At 47.3% G+C, this 26,242-nt stretch overlaps 1 protein-coding gene and 1 long non-coding RNA gene across 2 annotated transcripts in view; both read left to right on the top strand.

Moving 5' to 3' along the window:
• The first annotated feature begins 317 nt into the window (after nt 1–317).
• Nucleotides 318–26,242, top strand: part of LOC148342578 (uncharacterized) — a 39,800-nt gene continuing 13,875 nt past the window's right edge. Inside the window, exons 1-3 of the long non-coding RNA XR_015846092.1 lie at nt 318–362; nt 568–666; nt 3,088–3,262. This is a non-coding gene — a long non-coding RNA (uncharacterized LOC148342578). The remainder of the gene's footprint in view (nt 363–567; nt 667–3,087; nt 3,263–26,242) is intronic.
• On the top strand, nt 4,665–10,336 carry LOC148342579 (uncharacterized). The gene is made up of 4 exons (XM_088303630.1): nt 4,665–4,670; nt 8,358–8,599; nt 8,693–9,185; nt 9,366–10,336. The coding sequence occupies exons 1-4, from the start codon at nt 4,665–4,667 to the stop codon at nt 10,023–10,025; spliced, it is 1,401 nt and encodes a 466-aa protein (XP_088159756.1). The 3' UTR covers nt 10,026–10,336.

Genomic DNA, 26,242 nt, shown 5'->3' with positions numbered 1-26,242 from the left:
GTGACACACATCATTGACTAAAAAAAAAAAAACTTATGTCCTAATTGTAAACCCATACCGAGTTAACACGTCATATAAGTTAGTACATCATTTCAACTTTCGACATCTGGTGTGAGCAAACAAGAACGTTTCCCACATAATAGAGAGCGTTAGCATGTAGCACTTAGCTTTGATTTTGAAGCTGTCATCCAGGAAGTGACCAAACAGCACACTTTGCTTCAGCGCAGCACAATTTCAAACGGGGAGTCCTCAAGAGGTCCTCGCCAGCTTGTTTGGGGATCCCGAAATGAGCAGCTCATTAGCAAGGTGGGGGAAAAAGCTCATTAGCAAGGTTTGCGAAGGATCCTGATCATTTGAATCAGGTGTGTTGAGCATCCAAGACAAGATACATAAAGGATATCAAGGACACGACTAATTAAGCACGCCTGATTTAAAATACGCAATATATGTCCTTGTTGTTAAGGGAAAAGAAAAAAAAACAATAGCAAAAAACAAAACACACAAAAAAACCCCCAAAAAACCACAACTTTCCCCGCTTCCTGTTTCTTTCTTTCTACTTCCGGTTAGCTTTTTTGTGCTTCACGACGCAACCATCAAACTTCAACGAACTTCACAGGAACCTCGTGACAACTTCATCTTCTTCAGTGCTGTGCTACGAATTTTAATGTGAGTAAAAATGCACTTTTGTGTTTTTGACATTAAAAGGAAGATACAGCAACCATCTAGCTCGTAGCTAGCTACAAACCAGAACCACAATGCTCATGCCTGTGTCGGAGCCATCACAATTGTCATGTAAAAGCAAAAAGAAGTTAAGCTGATAAAAGTTAAGTGTATATCTCACTTAAATTAGTGGCCAGAATTATAAAGTATAAATTGAATTACTGCTCTTTTGGAAGCCTAAAATTGCATCAAGGAAACACCTGAATGAGTGAAATAAAACTTGGCTCAATGTATTATTATTTTTTCTGCGCATTTGTTGCTAGGCAAAATTTGCGGTGCAAAATTATTTGTGCACTATTGTCTGATGGAACAAAAGTTGTATTCCAGTCACCCCTACTAATTCATCTGAATAACAAATACGAGACAAAGGAAATTACATTCACGCAAGGTAATAAGTCGCTGCTCTGTATTAAATATAAAACGATTGACAGTGATTGAATTTCTTCTTTTTTGTGAACTTTACAACTTTTTGTTTGTTTGTTTGTTTCCCATGGGCCGTTCTCATTTCTGCCCCAAAATTAGTATCAATCTGGAATCTCTCTTTCCTTTGCAATTTTATTTGTTCGGTCAAATTTAAGTTCTCCGACTGCATTCGACTGTTGAAACGTTGAAAGAAAAAAAAAAAACTACACAAAAATACATTGTAGTCTAAAGACTGACTTTTTGTTGTTATTGTCATCAATGTCCAATTTTTATGACCCGCGGAGCACGAGAATATCAGAGTTGGTGTCATTGCCACCATTATCGCTGTGTAATGTGTACAAACTATGCTCCATTCACTATGGCAACCATTCTTTATAATAGTTTTCAAACAACATTTCTGTCAACTAATATTACGAACCGTATTTTTTGTCTTAAATGTGTGTGTATGTGTGTGTGGCATTAGCTGTCAGGATGAGAAAAAAAAGGCAGAACAAAGGGGACAATCCGTACTAAAGCTGGAGAGAGAAATAATTGAATTCTTATCTTATTTTGCAAGACAGTGAGTCATTCTACTGGCGGCCCTTGGTTTGTCGTTGTTAATTACTTCTCTGGCAGCGAGAGCGCAAGCCGAGGAAGCTTCTTTAATGTGGAGGCTAAAAGGCGACACGTCGGTAACGTCGGCACAACCTCAGACAATTTCTTTTATTCCACTTTTTATCATGGCGTGAATAAATCCATACAAACTTTTTGAGTCAGCGTTTTAAGAAAAGCATTTTTGATTTGAAATTGGAATCCCCAAACAAACTGTTCCACCTTTGATGTATTTGGATTTCAGGGGTATTAAAAATGGTTCTTGTTGTACGTAATATTTTTGGGCACGCAGAAGTGGGATTGTTTTAATTGAAGACGCATACAAACGTGTCGTTTGAACTTTCTCAAGCTTCAAAATACAAACACTTGAACACATTTTTGAAAAAGTTTTACAGCAATTCAGTAAATCAATACTTTTTTGCTATAACATCTTAATTCTTGCGTCTCATGTTGATAATTAAGTCTTGTCGAAATATATCGGCAACGAATGAAAACACGCGGACATATTTTCAAGGTTTGTTTTGACGAGATGGTGGTTTTTTTTTCTTCCCAAAAAGTTTCACAAAGTAAGAAAAAACCGTGGTGTTGCATAAAATATATAACATGCAACCACGCGCTAACTTGTTGCCCGGCAACACCCTCACTTGTGTCCCAGAAAATCCGAATCACCCCAAACTCTTTTTGCTATTTTGCAAATTTTTCACTGGCTTCAACGTTTTGCGTTCCAAGGCTCAATTGTATTCGTTATCTGCAGAGCTGGGCACTTGACCCTTTTTTGCCGGTCAGTCCCCCGCCCTCCGGCCGCGATCTCTGTACCGTCCTGACCTCGACCCACCGACCTTATTCATAAAACTTGTCGGACCCCAACCCCGTTCCGTCTCTCTCATTCACTGACAAAGTGTGTGCTATGTGCTGACGTGCATTTTGGCCACTCGGTCATTTCATCCACCGTCAGATCTAATGCTAGCTAGGTTCTCGTATGTTGAAGAAAATCATTTGTAACTGAAGTACAAAGAAAAACTAGTGAGCTTGCGTCATGCAGCAACGGATTTTTTTTTTTTTTCATTCTTGGACATTCGACACTTCAACACTTGTTCGGCAAAACTCATGGGGCAGGCTCACTTGTGCCTCAAAAATGAAATACGACTCCGGAACATGTTTGTCATCTCTGTTTTGTTCATCGGGAATTTTTTGTCAAATTTGACTTCTTTGACTGACAAACCTTCAGATGCTCGATATAAATAAAGTTGTATTGTATTTCACTTCACAGGATTTCTTATGGGAATAAATGTTGTAAAATCTGAACGTAAATGCTAACGTTAGCTTGTTTTTTTTTTTTTTCTGCAAATTCAGCAAGAGGAAGTGATAATGTGTCAAACTGGCGTCTGGTTGCCATGGAAACCTGACAGCCCAGGGAGAGAGCGCCGCGCCCGGCGAGAGACCTGTCATGGTGGCGTCATCGGTGGCGGTCGCCGTGGCAACGGCCACGACAACAGACTCATCTCACAAGGGCTGCGCTTGTCTGCAGGTAGACCAGGAGACACAAACGCACGTTGCCATTTTTCCATTTAGTTACTCAGCAGCAACAACATGGAACTGGTCACAGTTCTGCGGGGTCCGTGTAAAGTTCAAACACGGAAATGTTTTCATGTGTGTTTTACATATAGTAACCAGAGGAAACTTTACTTTCCCCCGAAAAAAATTGGAGCTCTGTGCTCGATTAGTCGGCCTGGTTTTTCTAGTGCTAAAATTTTTCAGCATTGCAGTGAGCCTCATACAAGAACATTTGAGTGGTATGTTTATAGACTAGGGCATAATTTATTCGGCTCTACAGTGGTACCTGGAGATCGCCCGATTGATTCATTGCAGCTCCTTCTGGCGTGTGACATGGCCACCAGGGGGCAGTGTAATGCAGTCATGCAGACACAAATGACAAAGAGTTTCGCGACGACTGTGAGTGGTTTATTATACTGCATAAAAAACTGTTTTGTTTTTTTTAGGAAGAGGATAAAGAATATATACTTGTGGGTATAGTTTTTTTTATGTGTTAGCATTAAGATAATCCCATCCTTTGTGTATTTTTTTTTTTGTAGACCATCCCAGTAATCAGTGAAATAAACTGATGTAGAAATATCCTATTTAAATAATCTGTAGTTATATTTTAATTTTCATACAATTTGTAGCGCTTGTTTTTTTTCATTGGTAAATTAGCATGTGGCCTTCTTCTGCTATAACAGTTTTTTTTTTTGACTGGTGCGATTTATACTCCGGAGCAGCTTAATGCTTGAAAAATACGATCAGTGTTCTGCTAACTTGTGCTCAAGTTGGTCGAAGTTTACTGTATTGTATATATATATTTTTTTATTAATTCTAAACCACAGTTTTGCTTTATATTGCTATTTGTTTTTTGCTAACTTTTGGTTTGGAAATACCAGATTGTCCCCCGCGAGCCTGACGTTTCCATTTTCAAATTTTTACCGCTCATCCCAACTCCTCTCATCTCATTTTATCACAAAGATGTTTTTTTTCCCAATGTGCTTTCAAATAAACTACGTGCAGAAAAAAGGCCTCACATGCACACATTTCTCTGCTGGACGCAAAGACGTCTCCCAGGGAGGATAAATATTTGGATTAATCCGTGTTTTCTCATGCAAACGCCGTCCGGCCGACGACTGGAGCGAGCGTAGGCGACGGCGGAGGCTTAACGAGATCACTCGGAGGTCGCCTGGTTTTCTCCCGTCGCCCATTGATGGAGTGTGAGCAGCGGCGGGGGGGCGCGCACACACTCATGTGTGAAATGGACTCTTCACAGGCTTTTTTTTTTTTTGGCGGGGGGCTTTTCTTTTCCTAATCCCCACGCCCACTCCGGAGGCTTTCTTTTTCGGGGAGGGAGAGCCTAAAGTGAGGCCTGATGTAGCTTATCTGCGGGGATGGAGGTGACGATTTCATTAAGGACGCTCGGCTGGGCCGCAATGGCCGCGCAACAATCCTACGGGCCGTTTGGGAAAGTGGAGCTCGGGCGTAATCTCGCATAGACATCCAGTGGGACCCTCGTCTTCTTCTGAGAGTCCAATTGTCATTAGAATAACCGTGAAGTGAAAATAAATATGTTTTGTAAATTTGACCTGCCACAAAGAAACCCATTATTTCAACCCTGCCAATTGGGAATGATTCAAATAATTGACGAGTGCATAAAATAAGGCTTCAAAAATCAAGCTATTGTTTCCACTTGTGGGCGTGTCTGCTGAATGAACTGAAACCACGCCCTGCTCAGCTGTCAATCAAAATAACTCTACCCTGACCTGGAAAAGTGGATGTTGCTTCGTGTGGTATCTGCTTAAATATATCCCACTGGGTCGGCGTGGAGCCTTTTCACATCGCAACAATGAGGCGCTCTAAAGTGGTCGATGCTGGCTGTCACATTTGAATGCCCCCTCTTCCCCCCCTCAATTGTTATGCCTTCGCTCTGTCATTTGCGTACACTCATGGCCAATAACGAGGCACTCTAATGCGGTCACACCCGCCGGAAGCTCTCAACTTGCTCTCAAGTTTTCAAAACAATGTTCCCCCTGTTCTCTGCATAACATGCATGCAATGACCGCTGACAACGAGGCGCTCTCGAGCAGCTACGCCAGTGGACTGTCGAAAGGGTGTAGCGAGCGCCCAAAATGCGTGGCAATTTTGTTTTGGCTTGACATTCGAAATTGCAGCAAGTTGCTTTGCTGCCTCGTTTGTGAGCCTGTCGCAACACTTCAGGCTGTGCGGCATAACCCCAAATTTGACATTCCAGACATTATTAATCGAGCCCCCCCCAAAAAAAAAAATATTGTGGGTCTTTGTGTGGCGCCGTCTACCAAATGGCCCACAGACTGGAAACGTCCACAGCTCGGTGGTTGGGGATTTCCCATTTCAGAAGCTAATGTTAGCATTAGCAATTTTTGTCTGAGCCGGCCGGGCTCCTTTTTCTGGCTTCAAGAGGCCAACAGATATTAGCATTGAGGCCACGCTGCGTTGCGCGGGCTGCACTCGGCCAGGCCCGACTATTCTCCCGCCTCAATAGCTCTGCTGGATAGCTTTCCCCAGAGCGCCCTCCTTCACGCCAACAAAAATGATGCTTCCAGGCTAACCTGACGCTGTGGTTTGTTTACGCCACTTGGCGCTATCAGGTGAGGAAGCGAGGCGCCAGAGCGCGCCAGATGGAAAGTGACATGGGCTTCAGCGGCGGGAGAAAAATGGCGGGATGAAGCGAGGATGGGAGACAGACTGAGAAATGAACTCCAAGACGTAAAGAGACAAGAAAATAGAACACGCTCAAATGTTGTCAACAACCTGCGGGCTTGTCTCTTTAAATACGACCTTTAATGGCGATGCGCTCGTCTCTCCTATTTACACGATTCCCTCTTTTGTTTTTTTTTTATCGATTATTTGAGGTCAAGTTCCACTGTATGAAAATGAAGTTAATTGCGTGGTGGCAAATGCGCACAGTGGGAGGTTACCTTGCCTCTGCCAGAAGGGGGCAGCGGAGTCCTCCACTGAAGAATGCGGCAACGCGTCAAAACCAGAACTGGCCAAAGATTTTCAAGAAAACGAAACCACTTTGATTGGCTTTATCTTTTGTGGGTGGAAACATGCAAAACGCAAGCGACGCTAAACGCCCCCCAAAAACTTGATTTATGTTCAAGTTAAAAAGGAATATTTCATCTTGTGGAAGAATTTGAATATTTTCTAAATCTCAATTAATCGTTGGTCTTCTTTTTTTAGGAAATTGTAACTTCAATTTTCTTTGTTTACTTTTTTGGCTTCATTTGAAAAAGCTGTTAAATCAATAGTTGCTCTTCTTTTTCAGGCAGTGCTTCTTAATTTTTTTCTGTCACGCCCCCCCCTAGCAAGAAGAAAAAAAATTGCGCCCCCATCCCACCACAGACTCTCCACCGTAACGATAAATAATCGCATTTTTGTTGCAAAACCAACCGACAGCATCGAGTTAATACTCGCTGCGCACAATGGGCAATGAGAGCGCCACTGCCAACTTCTGGCGTGGATGTGCAATTACAATTAATTTACAATTTCTTTTTCGGAAAATACATCAACAATGTCTATGAAGGAATGTCCGGCATCAACATTTTGTCTTCAATAATTTGTCGTCTTTTATGAAATGTAAATGTCAGTGTTGTCCTTTTTTTTTAAACGAGATGTAACATTCGTAGTTTGTCTTCTTTTTAGCAAAGGTCAACACGTATAATTTATTTTCCAGTTTGGAGAGTACGTGCATAGTTTCTTTCTGGCAAAGTGGAACATCAATAGTTTGTCTTCTTTTTTGATAAAGTACAGCAATAATTTATTTTCTGACTTATTCATTCCAAAAACATGCTAAAACCCCTCTAAAACCTCTGCTCCAGGCCTGACTTGAGCTCATTTTTGTGCCAAAGAATAGATCAAAAGAATTTTTGTAAAATATTTTTTTTTAAAGAATATTAATGTTTACCATCAGGGTAGCCAAAAAAAACAAAAACATGATATCATTGAGTCGTATAATGTCATAGACGCGAGCTGTCAACGCACACAAAGTGTCCCCATGAGGCGTTTCTACGCACCGGAGGGAACGTCTTCATCTTGACGACAGCACAAAGCTTGAGCTCAGCGGCTCATGCCGTGTCGCCTCAATGGGACGAGTGCAACAATGAGCCCAGAGAAGGACTTTTTTTTTTTTTTTTTTTTTTTGAAGGCTCAGTGGACAAGAATAGAGCCCTGAGGAACTCCAAACAATCGCAATCAATTGGAGATGGGATCAGCTTCCAAGCCAACCTTTGTGTCCACTTTGCGACGCGTTGGAGTTTCTCATTAAGCGTGGAATCCATTCGATTCAACTTGTCACAACAGTCCACTCAACGGAGGCATGAATTGAAAATACGAAAACGTGTGCACCTTTCCAGAGCGCCCGTTTCTTTTTTCTCCAAGTTTTGTCAATCAATTCTATTCAACAAATATTTTACTACTTTTTTTTATTACAGATGCAAGTAAACATTTAAGTTTGTTTTTTTTGCGCTGATTCTGAATCTGCCCTTTTTTCTCGCACATCAGCTTTTTGTAATAATATAGTACAAATAATATTGAATATATATGTCATATATTTAGTAATATTTATTAATAAAAGTTTAGGTTCAGAAACATCTTAATTTTTGGGAGTGAAATGTCATAGATAAAAATTACAACGGATGGTAAAGTCCATACTGGGCAGGCCTTTTAATTGGTCAAACTTCAGAAAAAAAAAAAAAAACACATAAAACAATCTCCGATTCAAATTTGCTGTTGACCAGTGTTATTTTAAATGATAGTAAAATTCAATACTGTTTGCATTTTTTTTTTGTTTAGATTTACAATTTTTGCAATTTTTACTGACTTAACCAATCTAATTTAAATGCTTGATTAAAATATTGAAAATATTAATGAACTTAAATGGAGATACTATTTTGTAAACATTTTTCAGAATTCTTTTTGATGCTCTTCCTGTCAAATAGTTTTTCAACTATTTTAAAGAATTAAAAAATTGACATCATAATGACTAACTTCCACGTTAATTGGTTACATCCTAAAATTTTTATTTGTGAAAAACTCATTTGAAGACTATTGAGTTCCAGTGCTCCACCCATTTCACTTTTAATGTTCTTTCTGTGACGGTTCGGGCCGGGGAGGAGGGCGTGGCAGTTCTGTTGTTACAGGTTCACGATCCACCCAGCCAGGCTCTCCTCCGGAGAAAGTGGGCGTCGGCTCCGGCGCACCTGCAGCTCGTTGCCGGCAATCAGCGCCGGCTTAAGAACCAGCCACGCCAGGAGTCCGACGCCGGATTATCTTGTCACCTCACGTGGTACTGGCTCATGTCTCGTCTTGTTTCCCGTTCGCCTGACTCGCCTTGCTCTCGTGCTTGCTTGACCCCTGCTCTGCCGTCTCCCCCCTCTAGCCGACCTGAACCCGTCTGGTCCCGCTCCGCACGCCAGCGCCTCCGAGATCCCGCCCGGCAAACATCCCGCCAGCGCTCTCCGCTCCGCCGTGCTTCGCGCTACCACGCCAGCCCGACTTCGCCTCCCGACGCGTCTCGCTCGACCGCACCCTCGTCCGCGCCACCCGGCACTTGCCCGTCGGCTTCCTTCGACGTTGTCCTGGACGACGCCTGCCTTGTGGTGAACTCTCTCCAGCTCGCATCCCCACTCCAGCCCTCAATAAACCCTGTTTCCCACTCACCTGTCGCTTCCGGGTCCTCCTTCCTTCCCTCACGGTTCGTAGAACCGCGACAGAATAATCCGGCCAAGTTAATGGACCCCGCGACCACGGACCCCCTGGGCGAAACGCTTGCCCACCAGGGCAGCGTGCTCGAGCGCCATGATCGAATGCTGCAGGAAGTTCCGGGCTCCCTCCAGGTCATCCAACACCAGCTCTCGCACCTCTCTAACCAGGTGGGTTCACTCGCTCCCCCCTCCAACCTCCCCAGGGACGCGACCCTGGCCCCCCCGGCCGCCGCATTGCATTATGCGGGCGGTCGAGAGCCCCACGTTCCTACTCCCGAACCCTACTCCGGGGACTTGGGCTCGTGTAGCCAATTCTTACTCAGCACTTCCCTGGTTTTCGACCTCCAGCCCCACAGTTACGCTACCGAGCGGGCCAGGATCGCCTATACCATCAACTTGCTTCGCGGCCGCGCCGCCAAGTGGGCAACCGCATTGTGGGAGGCGGCGTCTCCTGCGATGTCGACTTACGCGGATTTCAGCCAGGAGTTACGCCGTGTCTTCGACCACCCGGTGCAGGGGCGCGAGGCGTCCCGCCGGCTTCTCTCCCTCCGACAGGGTTCCCGCTCCGCGGCCGATTTCTCGGTGGAATTCCGCATCCTGGCCCACGAGAGCCGTTGGAACGAGCCGGCTCTCCGCGAGGCGTTTCTCAACGGGTTGACCGACGCCCTCAAGGACGAGCTGGCGATCCGAGACGAAACCACGACGCTCGAAGAACTAATCGCCCTGGCCATCAAGGTGGACCATCGGTTGCGGGACCGGCAGGCTGATCGTTTCCGACGCCCCGCCAGAGTCGCCGCCCGGGCAGCCATTCCCCGACCCGAGGTTCGCTCGCCATCGCCGGTTCAGCTATCCACCGGCGCGGAGGAACCGATGCAGGTAGGAAGAACTACTCTGGACCCTCTGGAGCGCCAGCGCCGTCGGTCCCATCAGCTCTGCCTGTATTGCGGCCTCCCCGGCCACTTCTTGATCCACTGTCCCAGTAACCCAAAAGAGCAGGCTCGTCGCTGAGGGAGAGCCCAACGCCGAGCCTGCTGGTCTCCGCTTCTGGCTCTTCTTCCCGGATGTCCATCTCCGCCCGGCTGCTGGGTCCACACACCCCCCGCTCGGTCACCGCGCTGGTCGACTCGGGGGCCGACGGCAGCTTCTTGGACCTGACCCTTGCCCGCCAGCTCGGCATCACCATGGAACCCATTCTGTCTCCCCGAAGAGTGGTCGCGCTGGACGGACATCTCATCGCCCGGGTCTCCCAACAGACCGCTCCCCTGACCCTCATCGTCTCTGGAAATCACCGGGAGTCCATCAGATTTTTTCTGATTCACTCTCCCCAGGTCCCCCTGGTTTTAGGGTTCCCCTGGCTCCAGACCCACAATCCCACCATCGATTGGAGGAGGTGCGTGCTGACAGGATGGAGTGAGTTCTGCCACTCCCACTGCCTGCGTTCAGCGGATCCGCCCCCTTCCTCTACGCTTCCCCCCCCCCCTCCCCCTGACGTCTCCTCCGTTCCCCCGGACTACCACGACCTGGCGCAGGTTTTCAACAAGGACCTTGCCCGTACCCTCCCGCCCCATCGTCCGTACGACTGCGCCATCGACCTCCTCCCGGGGGCCCCCCTGCCCAACACCCGGCTATACAACATCTCCAGGCCAGAGAAGGAGGCCATGGAGACGTACATCCGGGAGTCACTTGCGACCGGTCTCATCCGTCCCTCGTCTTCTCCTCTGGGCGCGGGCTTCTTTTTCGTAAAAAAGAAGGACGCCTCGCTCCGCCCCTGCATTGACTTCAAACCATTAAACCAAATAACGGTCAAAAACAAGTCTTCGCTCCCCCTCATCGACCCGTCGTTCGAACCCCTATGTGAGGCCCAGATTTTCTCAAAGTTGGACTTACGAAATGCTTACCACCTGGTCCGCATCAGGGAGGGGGACGAGTGGAAGACGGCATTCAACACACCATTGGGGCACTTTGAGTATCTGGTGATGCCTTTCGGACTTACCAACGCCCCCGCCGTCTTCCAGACCCTCATGACGGACGTTTTCCGCGACATGCTCAACCGGTTCGTATTCATATACCTCGACGACATCCTCATATTCTCCCGCTCTCTCGCAGATCACCGCCGGCATGTCCGACTGGTCCTCCAGCGCCTCCTGGAGAACCGCCTCTACGTGAAGCCCGAGAAATGCGAGTTCCACGTCCCTTCGGTGCCCTTCCTTGGCTACATCATCGCCAGGGGGCAGCTTCGCCCCGACCCGGCCAAGATCCAGGCCGTGGCGGAGTGGCCCCAGCCCACCACCCGGAAGGAGCTGCAACGTTTTCTCGGATTCGCAAATTTCTACCGCCGTTTCATCCGGGACTACAGTAAGGTCGCCAGTCCACTCACCGCGCTTACGTCCACAGCCACCACATTCCAGTGGACCCCGGCGGCCGCCCAGGCCTTCACCCACCTGAAGAAGGCCTTCACCAGCGCCCCCGTACTCCGGCACCCAGACCCCGCCCTCCAGTTCATCGTGGAGGTGGACGCCTCCGACACCGGGGCGGGGGCCGTCCTCTCCCAGCGGGATCCCGGCACCCAGGTAGTCCATCCGTGTGCCTTCTTTTCCAGGCGCCTATCCCCCGCCGAGCGAAACTACGACGTGGGCAATCGAGAACTCCTCGCGGTGGTATGGGCTCTCCAGGAGTGGCGGCACTGGCTCGAGGGCACCTCGACCCCTTTTTTGGTCTGGACCGACCACAAAAACCTGGCATACCTGCAGTCCGCCAAGAGACTCAACCCCCGCCAGGCACGCTGGAACTTGTTCTTGAGCCGTTTCAATTTTACCCTCTCCTTCCGCCCCGGCTCGAACAATGGGAAGGCGGACGCCCTCTCACGTCAGTTCTCGCCCCCTGCCAGCCCTGACGCTCCGGAGCCCATTCTTCCCGCGGCCTGTCTACTGGGGGCGGCCTCCTGGGACATCGAGCAGGTCGTCCGCAACGCTCAGGAGCAGCAACCAGACCCGCGCCCAGTCCCTTCCGACCGCTTGTTCGTTCCCGACACCGTGCGGTCACAGGTACTGCAATGGGGGCACTCATCCACACTCACCTGCCACCCGGGGGTGGCACGCACTCTCCGCTTCCTCCAGCAGCGTTTCTGGTGGCCCCGGATGGCTAAGGATACCCGGGAATTCGTTCGAGCCTGCTCCGTCTGCGCCCGCGGAAAGGCCTCCCACGCGGTCCCCGCCGGCCTCCTCCAGCCCCTGCCGATTCCAAGCCGTCCATGGTCGCACATCGCCCTGGACTTTGTTACCGGTCTCCCTCCGTCCAACGGACACACAGTCATCCTCACCCTGGTCGACAGGTTTTCCAAAAGCGTCCACTACGTCCCCCTGCCCAAGCTGCCCACCGCGCTTGAGACCGCCAAACTCGTCACCCAACACGTTTTCCGACCCCACGGCATCCCGGAGGACATCGTGTCCGACCGGGGCCCCCAGTTCGCTTCACAAGTTTGGCAGGAATTCTGCAAGGCAGTCGGGGCCACCGCCAGTCTCTCCTCGGGCTACCACCCCCAATCCAACGGCCAGACGGAGCGGGCCAACCAGGACCTGGAAGCCGCCCTCCGATGCGTGGTGGCCCGCAACCCGGACTCCTGGAGCGACGCACTACCCTGGGTCGAGTACGCCCATAACTCCCTCTCCACCACGGCCACAGGTATGTCTCCCTTCATGGTCTGTTTCGGTTACCAACCACCTCTCTTCAAGGACCAGGAGCATACCGTGGCCATTCCTTCCGTGGAGGAGCATCTCCGCCGGATCCGGGGGGTGTGGGCCGAAGCGAGGGCCGCCCTCATTCGAACAGCCCAGAGGACCAAGCGACTGGCTGATCGCCGCCGGTCCCCAGCCCCGGACTACGTGCCTGGCCAAATGGTGTGGCTCTCCTCACGCGATCTTCCCCTACAAGTCGAGTCTCGTAAGCTGGCTCCTCGCTTTATCGGTCCCTTTCCCGTCGAAAGAATCATCAACCCATGCTCTGTTCGACTCAAACTTCCCGACTCCCTGAAGATTCACCCCACATTCCATGTCTCCCTCCTCAAACCGGTATCCTCCAGCCCTCTGAGCCCTCCGGCGGCACCCCCCCCACCCCCCATGATAATAGACGACCACCCGGCTTACACGGTGGCAAAAGTCCTGGACGTTCGGCGCCGGGGCCGGGGCTACCAGTACCTGGTGGACTGGGAGGGTTACGGTCCGGAGGAGCGCTCCTGGATCTCCCGAAAACTGTTTTTGACCGACGCCCCCATCAGGGAGTTTTACGCACTTCACCCGGACAAGCCGGGTAGGACGCCAGGAGGCGTCCGTTAGGGGGGGGGTACTGTGACGGTTCGGGCCGGGGAGGAGGGCGTGGCAGTTCTGTTGTTACAGGTTCACGATCCACCCAGCCAGGCTCTCCTCCGGAGAAAGTGGGCGTCGGCTCCGGCGCACCTGCAGCTCGTTGCCGGCAATCAGCGCCGGCTTAAGAACCAGCCACGCCAGGAGTCCGACGCCGGATTATCTTGTCACCTCACGTGGTACTGGCTCATGTCTCGTCTTGTTTCCCGTTCGCCTGACTCGCCTTGCTCTCGTGCTTGCTTGACCCCTGCTCTGCCGTCTCCCCCCTCTAGCCGACCTGAACCCGTCTGGTCCCGCTCCGCACGCCAGCGCCTCCGAGATCCCACCCGGCAAACATCCCGCCAGCGCTCTCCGCTCCGCCGTGCTTCGCGCTACCACGCCAGCCCGACTTCGCCTCCCGACGCGTCTCGCTCGACCGCACCCTCGTCCGCGCCACCCGGCACTTGCCCGTCGGCTTCCTTCGACGTTGTCCTGGACGACGCCTGCCTTGTGGTGAACTCTCTCCAGCTCGCATCCCCACTCCAGCCCTCAATAAACCCTGTTTCCCACTCACCTGTCGCTTCCGGGTCCTCCTTCCTTCCCTCACGGTTCGTAGAACCGCGACACTTTCAGAATATTAAAAAAAAAAAAAGAAATTATTATTGTAGGTCAAGAAATGTAGTATTCTAAAAGGAAACTCCATCGTCTTCATGTTGGAATTCATCCCGAGCCACGGGATGCTGCACGTAAAAGTCGCACACGATCCAGCAGTCGTCCGAGAGTTGAAAGCAAACAGAAAGAGTGGTTAGGACCGCTTCAAAGGACGTGAACAAGTCCAAAGTGTCGAAAGCTGCCAAGTCGTCAGTTTTCCTTTCAAATCAACGTGAAGGGCGTCGTCGTCTTCGTCGTCTTCTTGTTGCCTTTCACAACACGTCCGTGTTGTTGCAGCAACGCGGCGGCCCTCACCTCTCACCGCGACGCACTCGCCTTGTCAGCACTCGTGCGCGAAAACACGCACACGTCGTCGCTCTCTGACGGCCTTGTCACCTCATCAACTCCAACTTTTACGTTTGGGCTTTATTACGTTCAGGTGTTTTCATTTTGTTAAAACAGAGAGAGTGTTTTTTTTTGGGGGGGGGGGTTTGGTTTGAGAAGCTAGCTTTAATTCTTATTGTCACTTGGTTGACAGTACATCAAAACCAGTGTTGAGAGGTCAAGACCTTCAAGGCCTTCTTTGCTGGCCTAACATAATCAAGAAATAATGATCATATTCTTCACATTGATGTCATAATGTATCCGGGTGTTGAATTTATAGGTTCAAGTTTTCTATCCAATCAGAATTAAGCTAGCTCGTGTTGCCAGGCAGATTTCACAATACCTGTAGCATGCATTATTCGTCCGAGGCCTTCGCTTACAATCGTCTGGACATCTGTTCAGTAAGAATTTGGCCAGTTGCGATAGCCAATCAGATCACGCCTTGATGACGGTAATGCCTTCTCGCTGGCCTTACGCTGAAGGTGATGAACGCGTTTTGTGATTGGTTACTCACTTGTGAGGGGGCAGCACTATGCGGGATCAACACACCCGAAAGTCGTAACTGTTCGAAAATGTCAAATCTATTCTTGTTTTTTCAATCCACAATGGCCGAAGGAGGGAAAAGTGTGGATTTAATTGCAGATACACTTGCGAGGCCATTTTCAAGAAGGACCTTTCGAGAGAAGCTAGTAGTGCGTAAGCGTCTTTCTGTATTTGTCCAGCCGTGTTGTTATAAATGATGGCAATATGAGGCGGGATTTATTCAAGTCGGACTAAGTACGACTTTGCTGAAAGCCTACGTATGAAATGCTCGGCCTGCCATTGATCAAAACAGGTAATGAAATTCAGCTTTTTTTATACCTGGAGAGAAGTCGACATCTGGTCATCTGTGATTTCAAGAACTAGCTGCTCGCAGCTTTAATTCTTATTGTTACGTGGTTGACAGGTCATTTCTTGTTCGACTAAAATCCCGCTTAGTTTATGTTGCCGGAAACATGAATCCGGCCGGTCATGTTTGGATTCAGAAGCTCATGACTGGCTGCTTTAATTCTTATTGCTAAGTAGCTGTTAGCCTGTCTCTTGTCTGACTAAACAAAGTCCATCTTTTTCAAGTCCCATTGGATGGTTTTATCGGATTGCAGGAGCTAGCACCTGCTCATCAACTGGAGGAGATCATTTTTGAGGGCAAACACGTCATTAAAACATCACCTGTAAACTTTAATTCTTGTTTGGGCTGGGTATCAATTACATTTCCCAAAATGGAGTCGATTCGATACACAAGGGCCCGATTCGATTTTCCGTTCACGATTCACTTTGATTGATTTTAGATTCAATCAGTCTCAGAAGAACAAATTCAGAAAAATATTAAAATTTTTACATTGAAGAATTGAAGTCGATGAGCCGATCAAAACAAGAAATACATCCGCCTGCGTGCTTGTTGACGATGACTTCACTGCTTCCGCCATTTTCTTCTGATACGCTACTTTTGCGTCGTAACGAGATGTTGCGTGACTCGTGAGGTCAAGTTTATGGGGAAAAAGACATTATTACAGGTCTCGATATATACTTTTATGAATCGATAGCGGGATATGAATAGGAAATGAGATTCAAATTTAGCCCAGCCCTCATTTTTGTTGACAATCCATCTCTTCATTCAGTCCGGTTGCAGGAACTAGCCGGCCGCCAATGCTCGTGAGGTGGGGGATGTCACGCACGCGTTTGGGTTAAACACAGCTTTAATTCTTATTATTCAGTAGCTGACGTTCTGGTCTTTGTCTCGTGATCAGGTTGAATCTCTAATCTCGTTGCACACTTGAGTACAATGACAATAAAGGGATTTCTGATTCCGATTCTGATTCTGAAGGAGCTGGCGGCTCGGAGCTTGTTCCGCTTGTTAGCTGGCGCATGTCATGAGTGTCATGTGACTAAAAGATAGCCTTGAAATGTTGCGCGCAAGCTTGAATGCTCATCGTTCGTCTCGCCATCCCCCTGACATTCGACCAATCTTTTTTTTTTTATTTTTTAAGCGCCATCTCCTGAAGAGCAAGAAGGCGGCGTTGAAAAGCGGGCGACCTCATCAAAACGATCCACCTGGCGCGCGGCGGCGATGTCGCAAATAGAAACACTCGCGTCTTTAAATTGAAGCCGACGTGCGGGACAAACATCTCCGGAGAGAAACGCTGACGAATTGCGAGACGCTTTTTGTGGCGACGGGCTGGCTTTAATTCACAAAGCAATTACTTTATCACTTGAGCCGGGAGAGCGAGAGTGGGATGAAAACAAAGAAACGAACGAACGAACGAAGGAAGGAAGGACGGGCACGGCTGACGACCAGAAACATGACGACCGTTTCTTACCTCTTCAATATTGAGCTGAAATGAGATTTTCCAACAAAGGGTAAGGTTTCTAATGATGGATGCTGTGAAAGCTTAGGCTGCATCAAAGCCTCGGGTAGGGCTTCAAAGTTTTAATACAAGCCAGGATTAGGGCTTCAAGAGAAGGCTTCAACGTGTCAGGTTTTAAATCTGGGTTAGGCTTTGAAGCCAATGTTACAGTTTCAAATTAAGATCGGAAAACGTTGGTTTGAGACTGCGATTTCAAGACAGGGGTAGGGTTTCAAATCAGGGTTATGATGCCTGATTTTAAGCCTGGGTTACAATTTTGAATGAGGAACTTTTTGAAATTGGGGTCCCAAGCCAAAGTTTGAGAGGGGGGCTATCCTTTGTCTGAGCCGCTTATCCTCACGAAGGTCGCAGGCATTTCATACTCGAAAGTGTGGAGCAATCCTGCAGATATCAAATCGGTATCGGTATTTGTAAGAAAAAAGTTGTCTCCGGAACTTAAAATGAGGAGTTCGAGCCTGAGAATCAGAAACATGAAGCGAGTTAGTGTGAAAAGCCAAAACCAAAAAAAAAAACCCCAAAAACGAAAATGGTGACGCTGATGTTTTTCAAAATAATACAGCAAGTTTGGGAAGTTTGGGAAGTTTCAAAACAACGTCGGTTACAATGGAATGTGCAACTTTGGGGTACTTTTTACTACTCTATTATTGTCTTCTTCTTTTTTTTTTTAAATAGAAGGATGTTGTCATTTTGAGGCGCGGTGACCTCGTGCTGACTTGACGAATTGTCGCTGAGATGCAACCCCCCCCACAAAATCTGAATAAATCAAAACTCATTGTTGGCCTTTCACACTCAAACCGCCACGCTATTGATTGATAGCCATTTTTGCGGCGTCTTTTTCTCGGAGCCTTGTGATGCTTGGAAGGGACGCCGCGTCTAATGGCGGCGGCGGCGGCCAGCGGATCCGCGCAACCGCGGCACGCCTAAAGAGGCGGCGCGAGAGCAACCCTGTTGGAGCGGTTCACGCAATTATCTTGCGCCATGTACTCGTACGCTTTGTGTCCTCACAAGTACAACAACGGTCTTACTCATAGATTTTTTTCCACTACACACACAATTTCAGCTCACTCGTAACGAGTCACATAAAATTAACATTTAGTGCTTCACGAGTAGCACGCAGTTCGAGCATTTATTTTGTCATCATGCATTTGCTGTGGCTGGCCGTGCATTTGAGAAATAATCTTGAGAAAGTCACACACAACTAGGTGAGTGGTGGATGACCTGGCTTCTCTCCAAAAAAAAACGACTTGAAAATGGACGAGCAAGTGTATCTGCAATTAAATCCACACTTTTCCCTCCCTCAGCCTTTGTGGTCTAAAAAAGCAAGAATATAGTTTAGATTTTCCAACGGTCGCCAGTTATGACTTCCGCATAGCGCCGCCCCCTCACGAGTGAGTATCCAATCACAAGACATGAACATCACATTCAGCGTAAGGCCAGCGAGAAGGCCTTACTGTCATCAACTCGCGATCTGATTGGCTATCCCAAATGTCAATCAACTCTGAGAGCTCATTGAGTTTGACAGAACAGACGCCCGCTTGATTTTATCCAAAGGCCTCGGACGAATAGTGCGTGCTACTGGGATCGTGAAATCTGCCTGGCAACACGAGCTAGCTAAATTCTGATTGGATAAAAACTCTCACAAAAAATACAACACTAAGATATAGTATGACATAAATGTGAAGAATATGATCAGAATTTCTTGATGATGTTCGAGCAGCAGAGAAGGCCTTGACCGCCCGCCACTGTGCATTTGTGGACTTTAGCATTGCTTCTGATTTTGTTTTGTTTGCCGGTTGTCTGCTCGTTAGGTTTTTTTTGTCTCCTCCAGTTCTCGCCAGCCCTGTTGCTGTCGTTGCAAAATCAGCTCCCTCCATCTAGTCGCGTCTTGCGCCTCGTTGCCTGAACTGTTTGTTCCCTGCTAGTCTGTGTTGGGCCGTTGGCATTTGTTGTTTGTTACTTTTGAATCTTAAGCTTCGACCTTATCAATTTAGGATTTAGATTCTGCCACGTAACTCGTTTGCCTTTTTTTGTTTTTAACAATAAATGATGATTATTTTTTTTAATTGATCCTACCTTGCCTCCCTGCTTCTCCGCATTAGCATCGAGGACTTCACTGGTAGCCTGCAGATGTCGAAACGTCAGAATTGAAAATAGCCGCGATTATTTACGCAAAGCGAAGGCATTTGAGCCTATTTGGAGACAATTACACGGCGGCGTTGCCACGACAGCCGCAGCAAGGCAGCGGCCGGCGGCCCGCGACTGTAAACTGCAATTACGCCGCATTCCCGCCGGCTCCCTTTCGCGGTCGTCCAACCGGTTTGCTGACGAGCACCGGCGAGGACGCGTTTGTTGGAAAGCGGCCCGCCAGTCGACCGGCCACATACCTTTTTAGTTCGCTGATGTTTGTACAATCTCGCAGGCATGTTGAAAACAAGACGTAATTTGACATTTGAGCTGGAACTTGGTCGTCTTTTCTTAAACTGACAATGGCGATCATAACTCTACGCTTGGAACGCGCTACCCAATCGCAGCAGAGTAGAGTTTTCATCAGAGTACATATTTCAATATAAAAATGAAAAACAGTCCATTTGGGGCCAAGCTCCATCTCGAGGACTCCTTTGCTCAGACCTTTAATTGATCTTGTGTTGTGTGGCGGGCCTGCACTTGCGCTACCATAATTAGCGCTTCCGTGCTGTCTTTTTAGTCCAGCTATTTCCAGCCACTGGTTTGTTTTCTCAAAGTCATCCTCTTTATCGTGGTCGGTCCATCTGGCTCCTTCTCCTTACTGGGCTTCTGTTGCCTAAGGCATTCCCGAAGCAGGTCGTCCCTGGGGTCCATCATCTCGATGTACTCTTGGAGGGCTGTTTTTTCCTCCGGGATCGTGTCCATGGCGCTCACGAGTCCACAGGACAACGTGTAGCGTGTATGTACCTACGAAAAGTGTCTCCAGACGTGGATGTTTTTCTTTGATGCGTTCGTTTTGCAGGCGGAAGCGACTAATCCTCGCAAAGCGACGTCACGGCAGGAGTGGGAGATTGCTTTGGATCGTCCTCACAGACACTTGACACTGGATACACGCTAGACATTTCTACACTCGCACCGGCAGGAGTGTGTGCGCGGCCATGTGTTGTCCGCATGCTTCTGGGGGGGAGAGGGAAGAGGCTGCTGGATTTCCTCCGGGACGTTTGAGACAAGCCAATCGCTCCTCATCACTCCTTCCCTGTCATCCGCTCGCTTCGCTTCACTCTGCGTGTGTGTGCGTGTGTGTGCGGGGGTGTGTGCGTGTGAAGCCGGATCTCCGACTTGTATAACTGGAACAGATCCTAGTAAAAGCTCAAATCTGTTGCAGGAAATGAGCACTTTTTCATTCATCTCCGAACATACTTTGTACTTTTGGGACATTTTGTTATTTTTCTAACAGAAATGTTTGATTTGTTTTGAATTCAAACGTCACATTTTGTATTTATTTAAATTATTCATCCTGAAATTGGCTGGAAATGAAATATTTCATCACAGCGATTACGTACGTACTCGTACTTTTTAAATGTTTTCTTTGCTGTCTACGAATCTTCTGGCCCTTCTGTCCTTTTCAATCACCAAACGTGGCTTTCGAACTATTTTAGAACCATTTAATCCAAAATGATTTCTAAACAGTTTGGAAATCATTGACAAGATCTGTTCTAGCCAAAACTTCAATTCTGTTTTGTTTAAAGACGTGCTTCACAAATAGTGTAATTGCACATCCACTCCAGTAGGTGGCAGTGGCACTCTCCTTGCCTATTGTAATGGGGGGTGGGGGCGCAAATTGTTTTCTTCTTGCTGGGGGGGGGCGTAACAGAAAATTATTGAGAAGCGCTGGTTTAAAGTCTTGTTGACAATGCTCATGTGCTAAGCTAAACTGCACTTTTGATGCTAGCTGATGAGAACTTTCAGGGGGTCATCGCAAAGTTTTGCGGTGAAAGTTTTTTTTGAAATTGTTTTCAAGTGTAGTGGTAGTTGAAGCGAAGTTAGGAGGTAACCTGCTACGAGACGGCGTTCAGGTCTCCGTGACGTTAAGAGCGCTTATCTAAGGTCTTGACCCCCCGCTATCCGGATTAGCGATTTTGAAAGCGTTCACCTCCCGCTTTGTGAGTTTATCAGCCCAGACGAGAAGACTCTTCATCAAGTTGGAAAACACCAGCAGCGGGCAGTAGCGGGATGCTAACAGCATTTGGTGGCCAACTTACGGGAACGTTTGACCAAAGCCAGAGTGGGAGCGGCCATGACGGAATGTTGGGGGAATATTTAGAATGTCCCCTTCTGGTTCCCTGCGGCGATCAACACAAACTTGTGGCCACGCATTCCTGTGCTGCCGGTGCATTGTGGGTAGGTCGTGGTCAGCGAGCCAGAAAATCAGCCAATCGCGTGGCCGGATTCCAGCGTGCACAGTCTGCAGTGGTAAAATGGACAAACCCACAATGTTGGCAAATTTCAACGTTAAGCGTCACGCTACCTCAAGCGTCCAGACTTGGAGTAATACTTTTGGAGTTTTCATTAGAGTTGGTCTTTATTTTGTTTAGACTTTTATTTGTTTTTTTTTGGTTTATCAATGCACTTAGTTTCAAATATTTTTTTTAGAGAGAGTGTGAGAAAATTAAAGCGGTAACTCAAGATTAATTTAGAAAAACAAATTCACACGATTTCAGTTTCAAAAATGAATTAGCATATCTTGCAAAGCAAACTTCAAACACTGCATCATATTAGCTGTACATCTTTAGCACGACATCTCAGAACAAAACGCTCTGCTGAAGTTGCCACTGGGCTTTGCAAACCGACATTGCCCGAGTTTGCTGCTTACAACTGAATCAGTGCTTCTCTATTATTTTCTGTTAGCAAGAGGAAAACAATTCGTGACCCCCCCCAAAAAATGATTGCATTATTTTAGTTTTTTGCGTTTACTGACTTTGGAAACCCAAAATGTTGCCTATAGTTCATCTTGTATCAAATTCAAGGCCCACTTCTGTTGCTATAAATATGATCAAAGATGTTTTGTTTTGTGGCAAAGTTGTCAAACCAACGCTGAAAACATTTCAAAGTTAAGATAGATAGTTGATCACTCACTCCCAAAATCGGTTTGAAATGCAATTGGCGCATTTCTGTCGTGACGGACACGTTGTCTAATAACTATTGACGATATCATCTTGTCCCACGTGACGCAACAAGTCGGGAAAAAAAAACATGGCGAGAGTTTGAGTTTGAGTTTGAGGAGGAGGACGGCGGTGGCGTGGTTCTAATTACGTCGGGCTGCTGCAGCCTTGCGGCTCGCGTCGGCGTGCCAGCACGTCCCGAAAGAGACTTCGCTGACGCCTTTGAGGCCTGCCAAGCACGGCCGCAGAATACATCCCATAATGCTCCGCTGCGGCTACGCAACATCTGACAAAACAATCTTTTTCCTCTGCCGCATGCCACTGACTTTCGCTGCTTGTTTGGGGGGGCCCGGCCCGCCCCGGGGAGGGTGGGGGCAAAATGACACCCCACCTTTGATTTGTGACACATATAGCATGTAATTACACATGCAGAGGAAGGGGGCGGCATTGAGAAACGTCAAAAGCGTCCAAAAAATGTCACCTTCGCTTACATCACTTTCACTTCTTGTTGCCGGGGAAATTTACTGCCAATTTGTTTACAATATGATGCATGCAACATCAGAAAAGTTCAAATGTCATTTATTTATTTCCTTTTTACAATCAAATGTAGTCGGGCTGAATTTAATGATTATTTGTAATAATTGATTAATCTGTTAATTAATTGATACATTGTGGGGGGGCGTCTTGTTCAACATTTCCACTGCATTTCAAAAACATCATTTCAAATTGACAGTGGAAAAAATGTGCAAAGATAAATCAATTAACAATTCCATTCATCTTCCTGTCAGCAAATTGGCAAAAATGTTGTATGTATATATTTATATATATATATATATATATATATGTGTATACATATGTATATATATATATATTTATATATATATAAAAGTGTGTGTGTGTTTATGTGTGTATATATGTGTGTATGTAAAATATAGCCAATCGATCTGAATATTTCCTGTTGAGAGGCTGAATTGACAAGAATTTTGTTGAATTTTTGATTTTCAAATAACATGGATCTTTAAACAGTGAATTGTAAAATATTTAGCACTTGATTTTATAATCTAATATTTGTTGCTTATTGGTTGCACCTCTAAAATGCATTCTACTCAAAATTTACTTAGCAATACGATGATAGTCCAGGTAGAGGCTCGTATCGCCGATATTGATATCAACGCTGAAAAAAAAACATGCTAATTTGCTGAAGTATAGCGCCGACTACTGCCGAGGAGGACTTGCGCTCTGTTATATTTCGTACACGATATCTTAAAACAAGTTATTGGTCTGATACGATTCATGGTATCGGTACCTGCCCATCCCGAATAAAAGTGCAATTTTCTGACTTATCCGTATGTTCAGACGATGACGTTTTAAATTTATGAAGAAAAGATGATGCTTTTCATACTGATTAAAAACAAGACAATTTGCAGCATGCTTCACACGCTGACTATTTGGTGTTGGAATTTGTGATGGAGTCCAACTGACACCGAAGAAGGCGCCGGTCGCGATGCTTTGAAGCGTCGCCATGACGACATGATTGCATCACATGGAGATGCTTTGGGGATCATTTGCTGCTGTCATGACAGTGCCCCCCCCCTCCCCCATCCCACCACTCGACTTTCTTCTCATATGACTGACAGCACTTTTATCAACATGCTGCCAAAGTGTTGCCATTTGTAGAGCGCCGATATGAGCGAGGGGGTGCGATGGGGGTGAACTATTTGACTAATGAACACCCCCGGGGATGCACTCTTGTGGCGTGAGAAGAATGAAAGTGATGACGACGCGGCTAAGGACGACATTCCCGGCGTCCTTTTTATGATGTGCCAATAATCAAAGAGTCAGCGACCAACTGAAATGGAATACGGTTGAGGGGGTGCGAGGTGCGTTGTTAGAGGTGTTGTGCGATTGGGAAATTTGGAGCTTTTTGTCAAGGACAGGCAATGTGCAAACAACCTTTTTGGGGCTGCGTAGGAGGAGGGGAAAGGTTAATATAGTCAATGAAAACAGACAGAATATAAAAATATTTTCCTGAATGAAAACAAAAGTGCTTCAAAAAAACAAAACGCAAAGTACATCTTACGTTTACGTAACTAACGGAAGCTAAAACGATACCAGGAATGTCCCTTTGTTTTTGTTATCTTACATTTGACAAATACTCCACGTATTAAAGAAATAAATAAATCGCAGCTCAACTAAAATGAAGCATTTTTAAAAACAATGAAAACTAACAAACCTGCTGGAAAAAACAAACGTAAATTCTACAACAAAAGTCCAAAAATAAAAACTATGTTGAAAAATGAAAAACCATTCAAAGCCTGAGAAGAGGTGCATCAGCTCACATGGCATGAAATATTGGCATCTTGAAGGGGGTGTGGCGGTGCGTACACTCTGTCGGGATGTGGACGAGGGAGTAAAAAAAAAAAAAAGCCGGGATGCTGAATTGGGTGTCTCTCTTTTAAAAGTCTGAAAATTTTAGCAGGGTGTCAGCATAGGAGTGGGGGTGCGCCAACTGTTCCAATGTTATCAGTTATTCACTTTTTTGATGTTTGGTTAAGAGGCACACGCCTTAAAAAATGTCGGAAATTTTGACTTTTTAAGATCCTGTGCAATGGAGAGGTGTGCACCAACTTTCTCGGGATGTTGAAGGGGGTGTGCAAACAAGGGAGAATTGTCAACTCTTTTCGAAGGGTGCCTGCGGGTGCAGCGGGGTACGCGGCGCGTGGCCCGCAAAGTGTTGGGTGAATTTTTCGGTAGGGTGTGCGCCAATTTTGGGGTGATATTGAAGAAGGCTTCAGATGTAGAATTGGAAGAGGGAATGAGCAGGGTCGAAGGGGGTGCGTCGTCAGCATTTTGAAGCGTCCCACTGACCTTGAAGGCATCTGCCCGCCTGTCAGCGAGTACGTCGTTGTGCTGTCAAGTGTGCGTAACGTCTCGATGTCAGCGGGCTGATAAAAAAAATAAATAAATAATAATAAATTCTTGCGTACTTTTCAGTCTTAATGAGGCGGCGTCTGCGTGATCTGGGATGTGCGGCGAGTAATTATAGTCCCCGCTGGAAGCTCGTCAGTGTGAAGAAGTCAGCCTGCATGCATAAATCATCACAGCGTTAATGGAGGTTAATGCGAGCTGCGACTTCAACATGGCCGACGCCGAGCGTGTGCGGGAAGTCATTCAAATGACGCAAATTCAACTCAACGCAGTCGCAAGACACAAAATGGAGGTCTCGCGCGACGTGCACATGATCTGACAGAGAATAAGTGTTCCTTGCCAGTAAAAACAAGGTGGCAATCATCGATTTTTGGTGTCGCTATTTGTACAGGTGGACTTTTGTCAGCGCTTTAGTCCGTCTGTGAGTTCTCGTCAGTATTTTAGTCGGTCTCAGTCAGCCAAATCTTGGTGCCGATCACCACAAGTCTGAATACAAATCTTTGCCGATTGGCACCAAATCCAGGATACGAGCTACTTCTCGGGCTTAACAAGCCGCCGTAGTGGTGGGAAATATTAGCCGGTCGTGAATGTTGTCATGCCTGATTGTTCGTCTTTTGTCACCAGCATGTTGTGTGTCAGGCGCACACGCTGCACGTATTTGCTGACATTGTTCCAAAATTTGGAAACGTAGCGTTGCAAAGCCTGCTCACTGAATACGAACCACACTCCCAAAAAAAAAAGAAAAAAAAGTCCACTTTACGTCCGGACCAAACAAGCGGACCAAAGGACTTTTCTGGTGCAAGATTAAATACTCAACGTTGGTGTAACGAAAACAGAACCTTGTGGAACACCATAATTGTGGTCTCAAACATATTTTCCGTTTGGTGGAAGAGCACGATACTTGCTGGAAAGAGAGTGTGATGCCTATCGGAAGGAAGGAAGGCTGTTTTATCCTATCGTGTTCATGTTTGCGTACGTGACGGTGACGCTCATCCATGCTGACGAGCAGCTGGCGCACGTGGCCACACTGCAGTACAAACACGATGGAACCTGCAGGACCAAACACACAGATGCTTCCCTTTGAAGAAAAGGAGGTGCACCATGTGGGGTGCGAGGGTGCAGGAAGGTCTGGGAGGGGGGGGGGGTCTCCGTCTATTTAGCTGCAAACACAGCAGGAACACAGATGGCCCCAAAATGTGATGTGAATCCAAGATAGAGATAGTAGTGATGGAGCACGGGGGGGGCGTCTTTGCCGGGGGTCTCGCCCACAGGGACACAAGGTGAAATGGAACCCACGGCCTGAAAGGAGACAAGAGGGCTGGGGGTGTCCCCGGGTGGCGTTTTTGTCCCTCTCCAATCACACCTGTTGAAAAGAGGACGCGATGATGTCACCC

Source organism: Idiotropiscis lumnitzeri, chromosome 1 (genome assembly GCF_059441095.1).
Source record: "Idiotropiscis lumnitzeri isolate Australia: NSW breed Sydney's pygmy pipehorse chromosome 1, RoL_Ilum_1.0, whole genome shotgun sequence".
NCBI lineage: Eukaryota > Metazoa > Chordata > Actinopteri > Syngnathiformes > Syngnathidae > Idiotropiscis > Idiotropiscis lumnitzeri.
This window is presented reverse-complemented; position numbering and strand designations above follow the sequence as displayed.

Coding starts and splice junctions, on each gene's coding strand:
- LOC148342579 (XM_088303630.1), top strand. Junction 8,600..8,692: donor TTATCTTGTCACCTCACGTG/GTACTGGCTCAT, acceptor TCCCCCCTCTAG/CCGACCTGAACCCGTCTGGT. Junction 9,186..9,365: donor TCTCGCACCTCTCTAACCAG/GTGGGTTCACTC, acceptor TTCGACCTCCAG/CCCCACAGTTACGCTACCGA.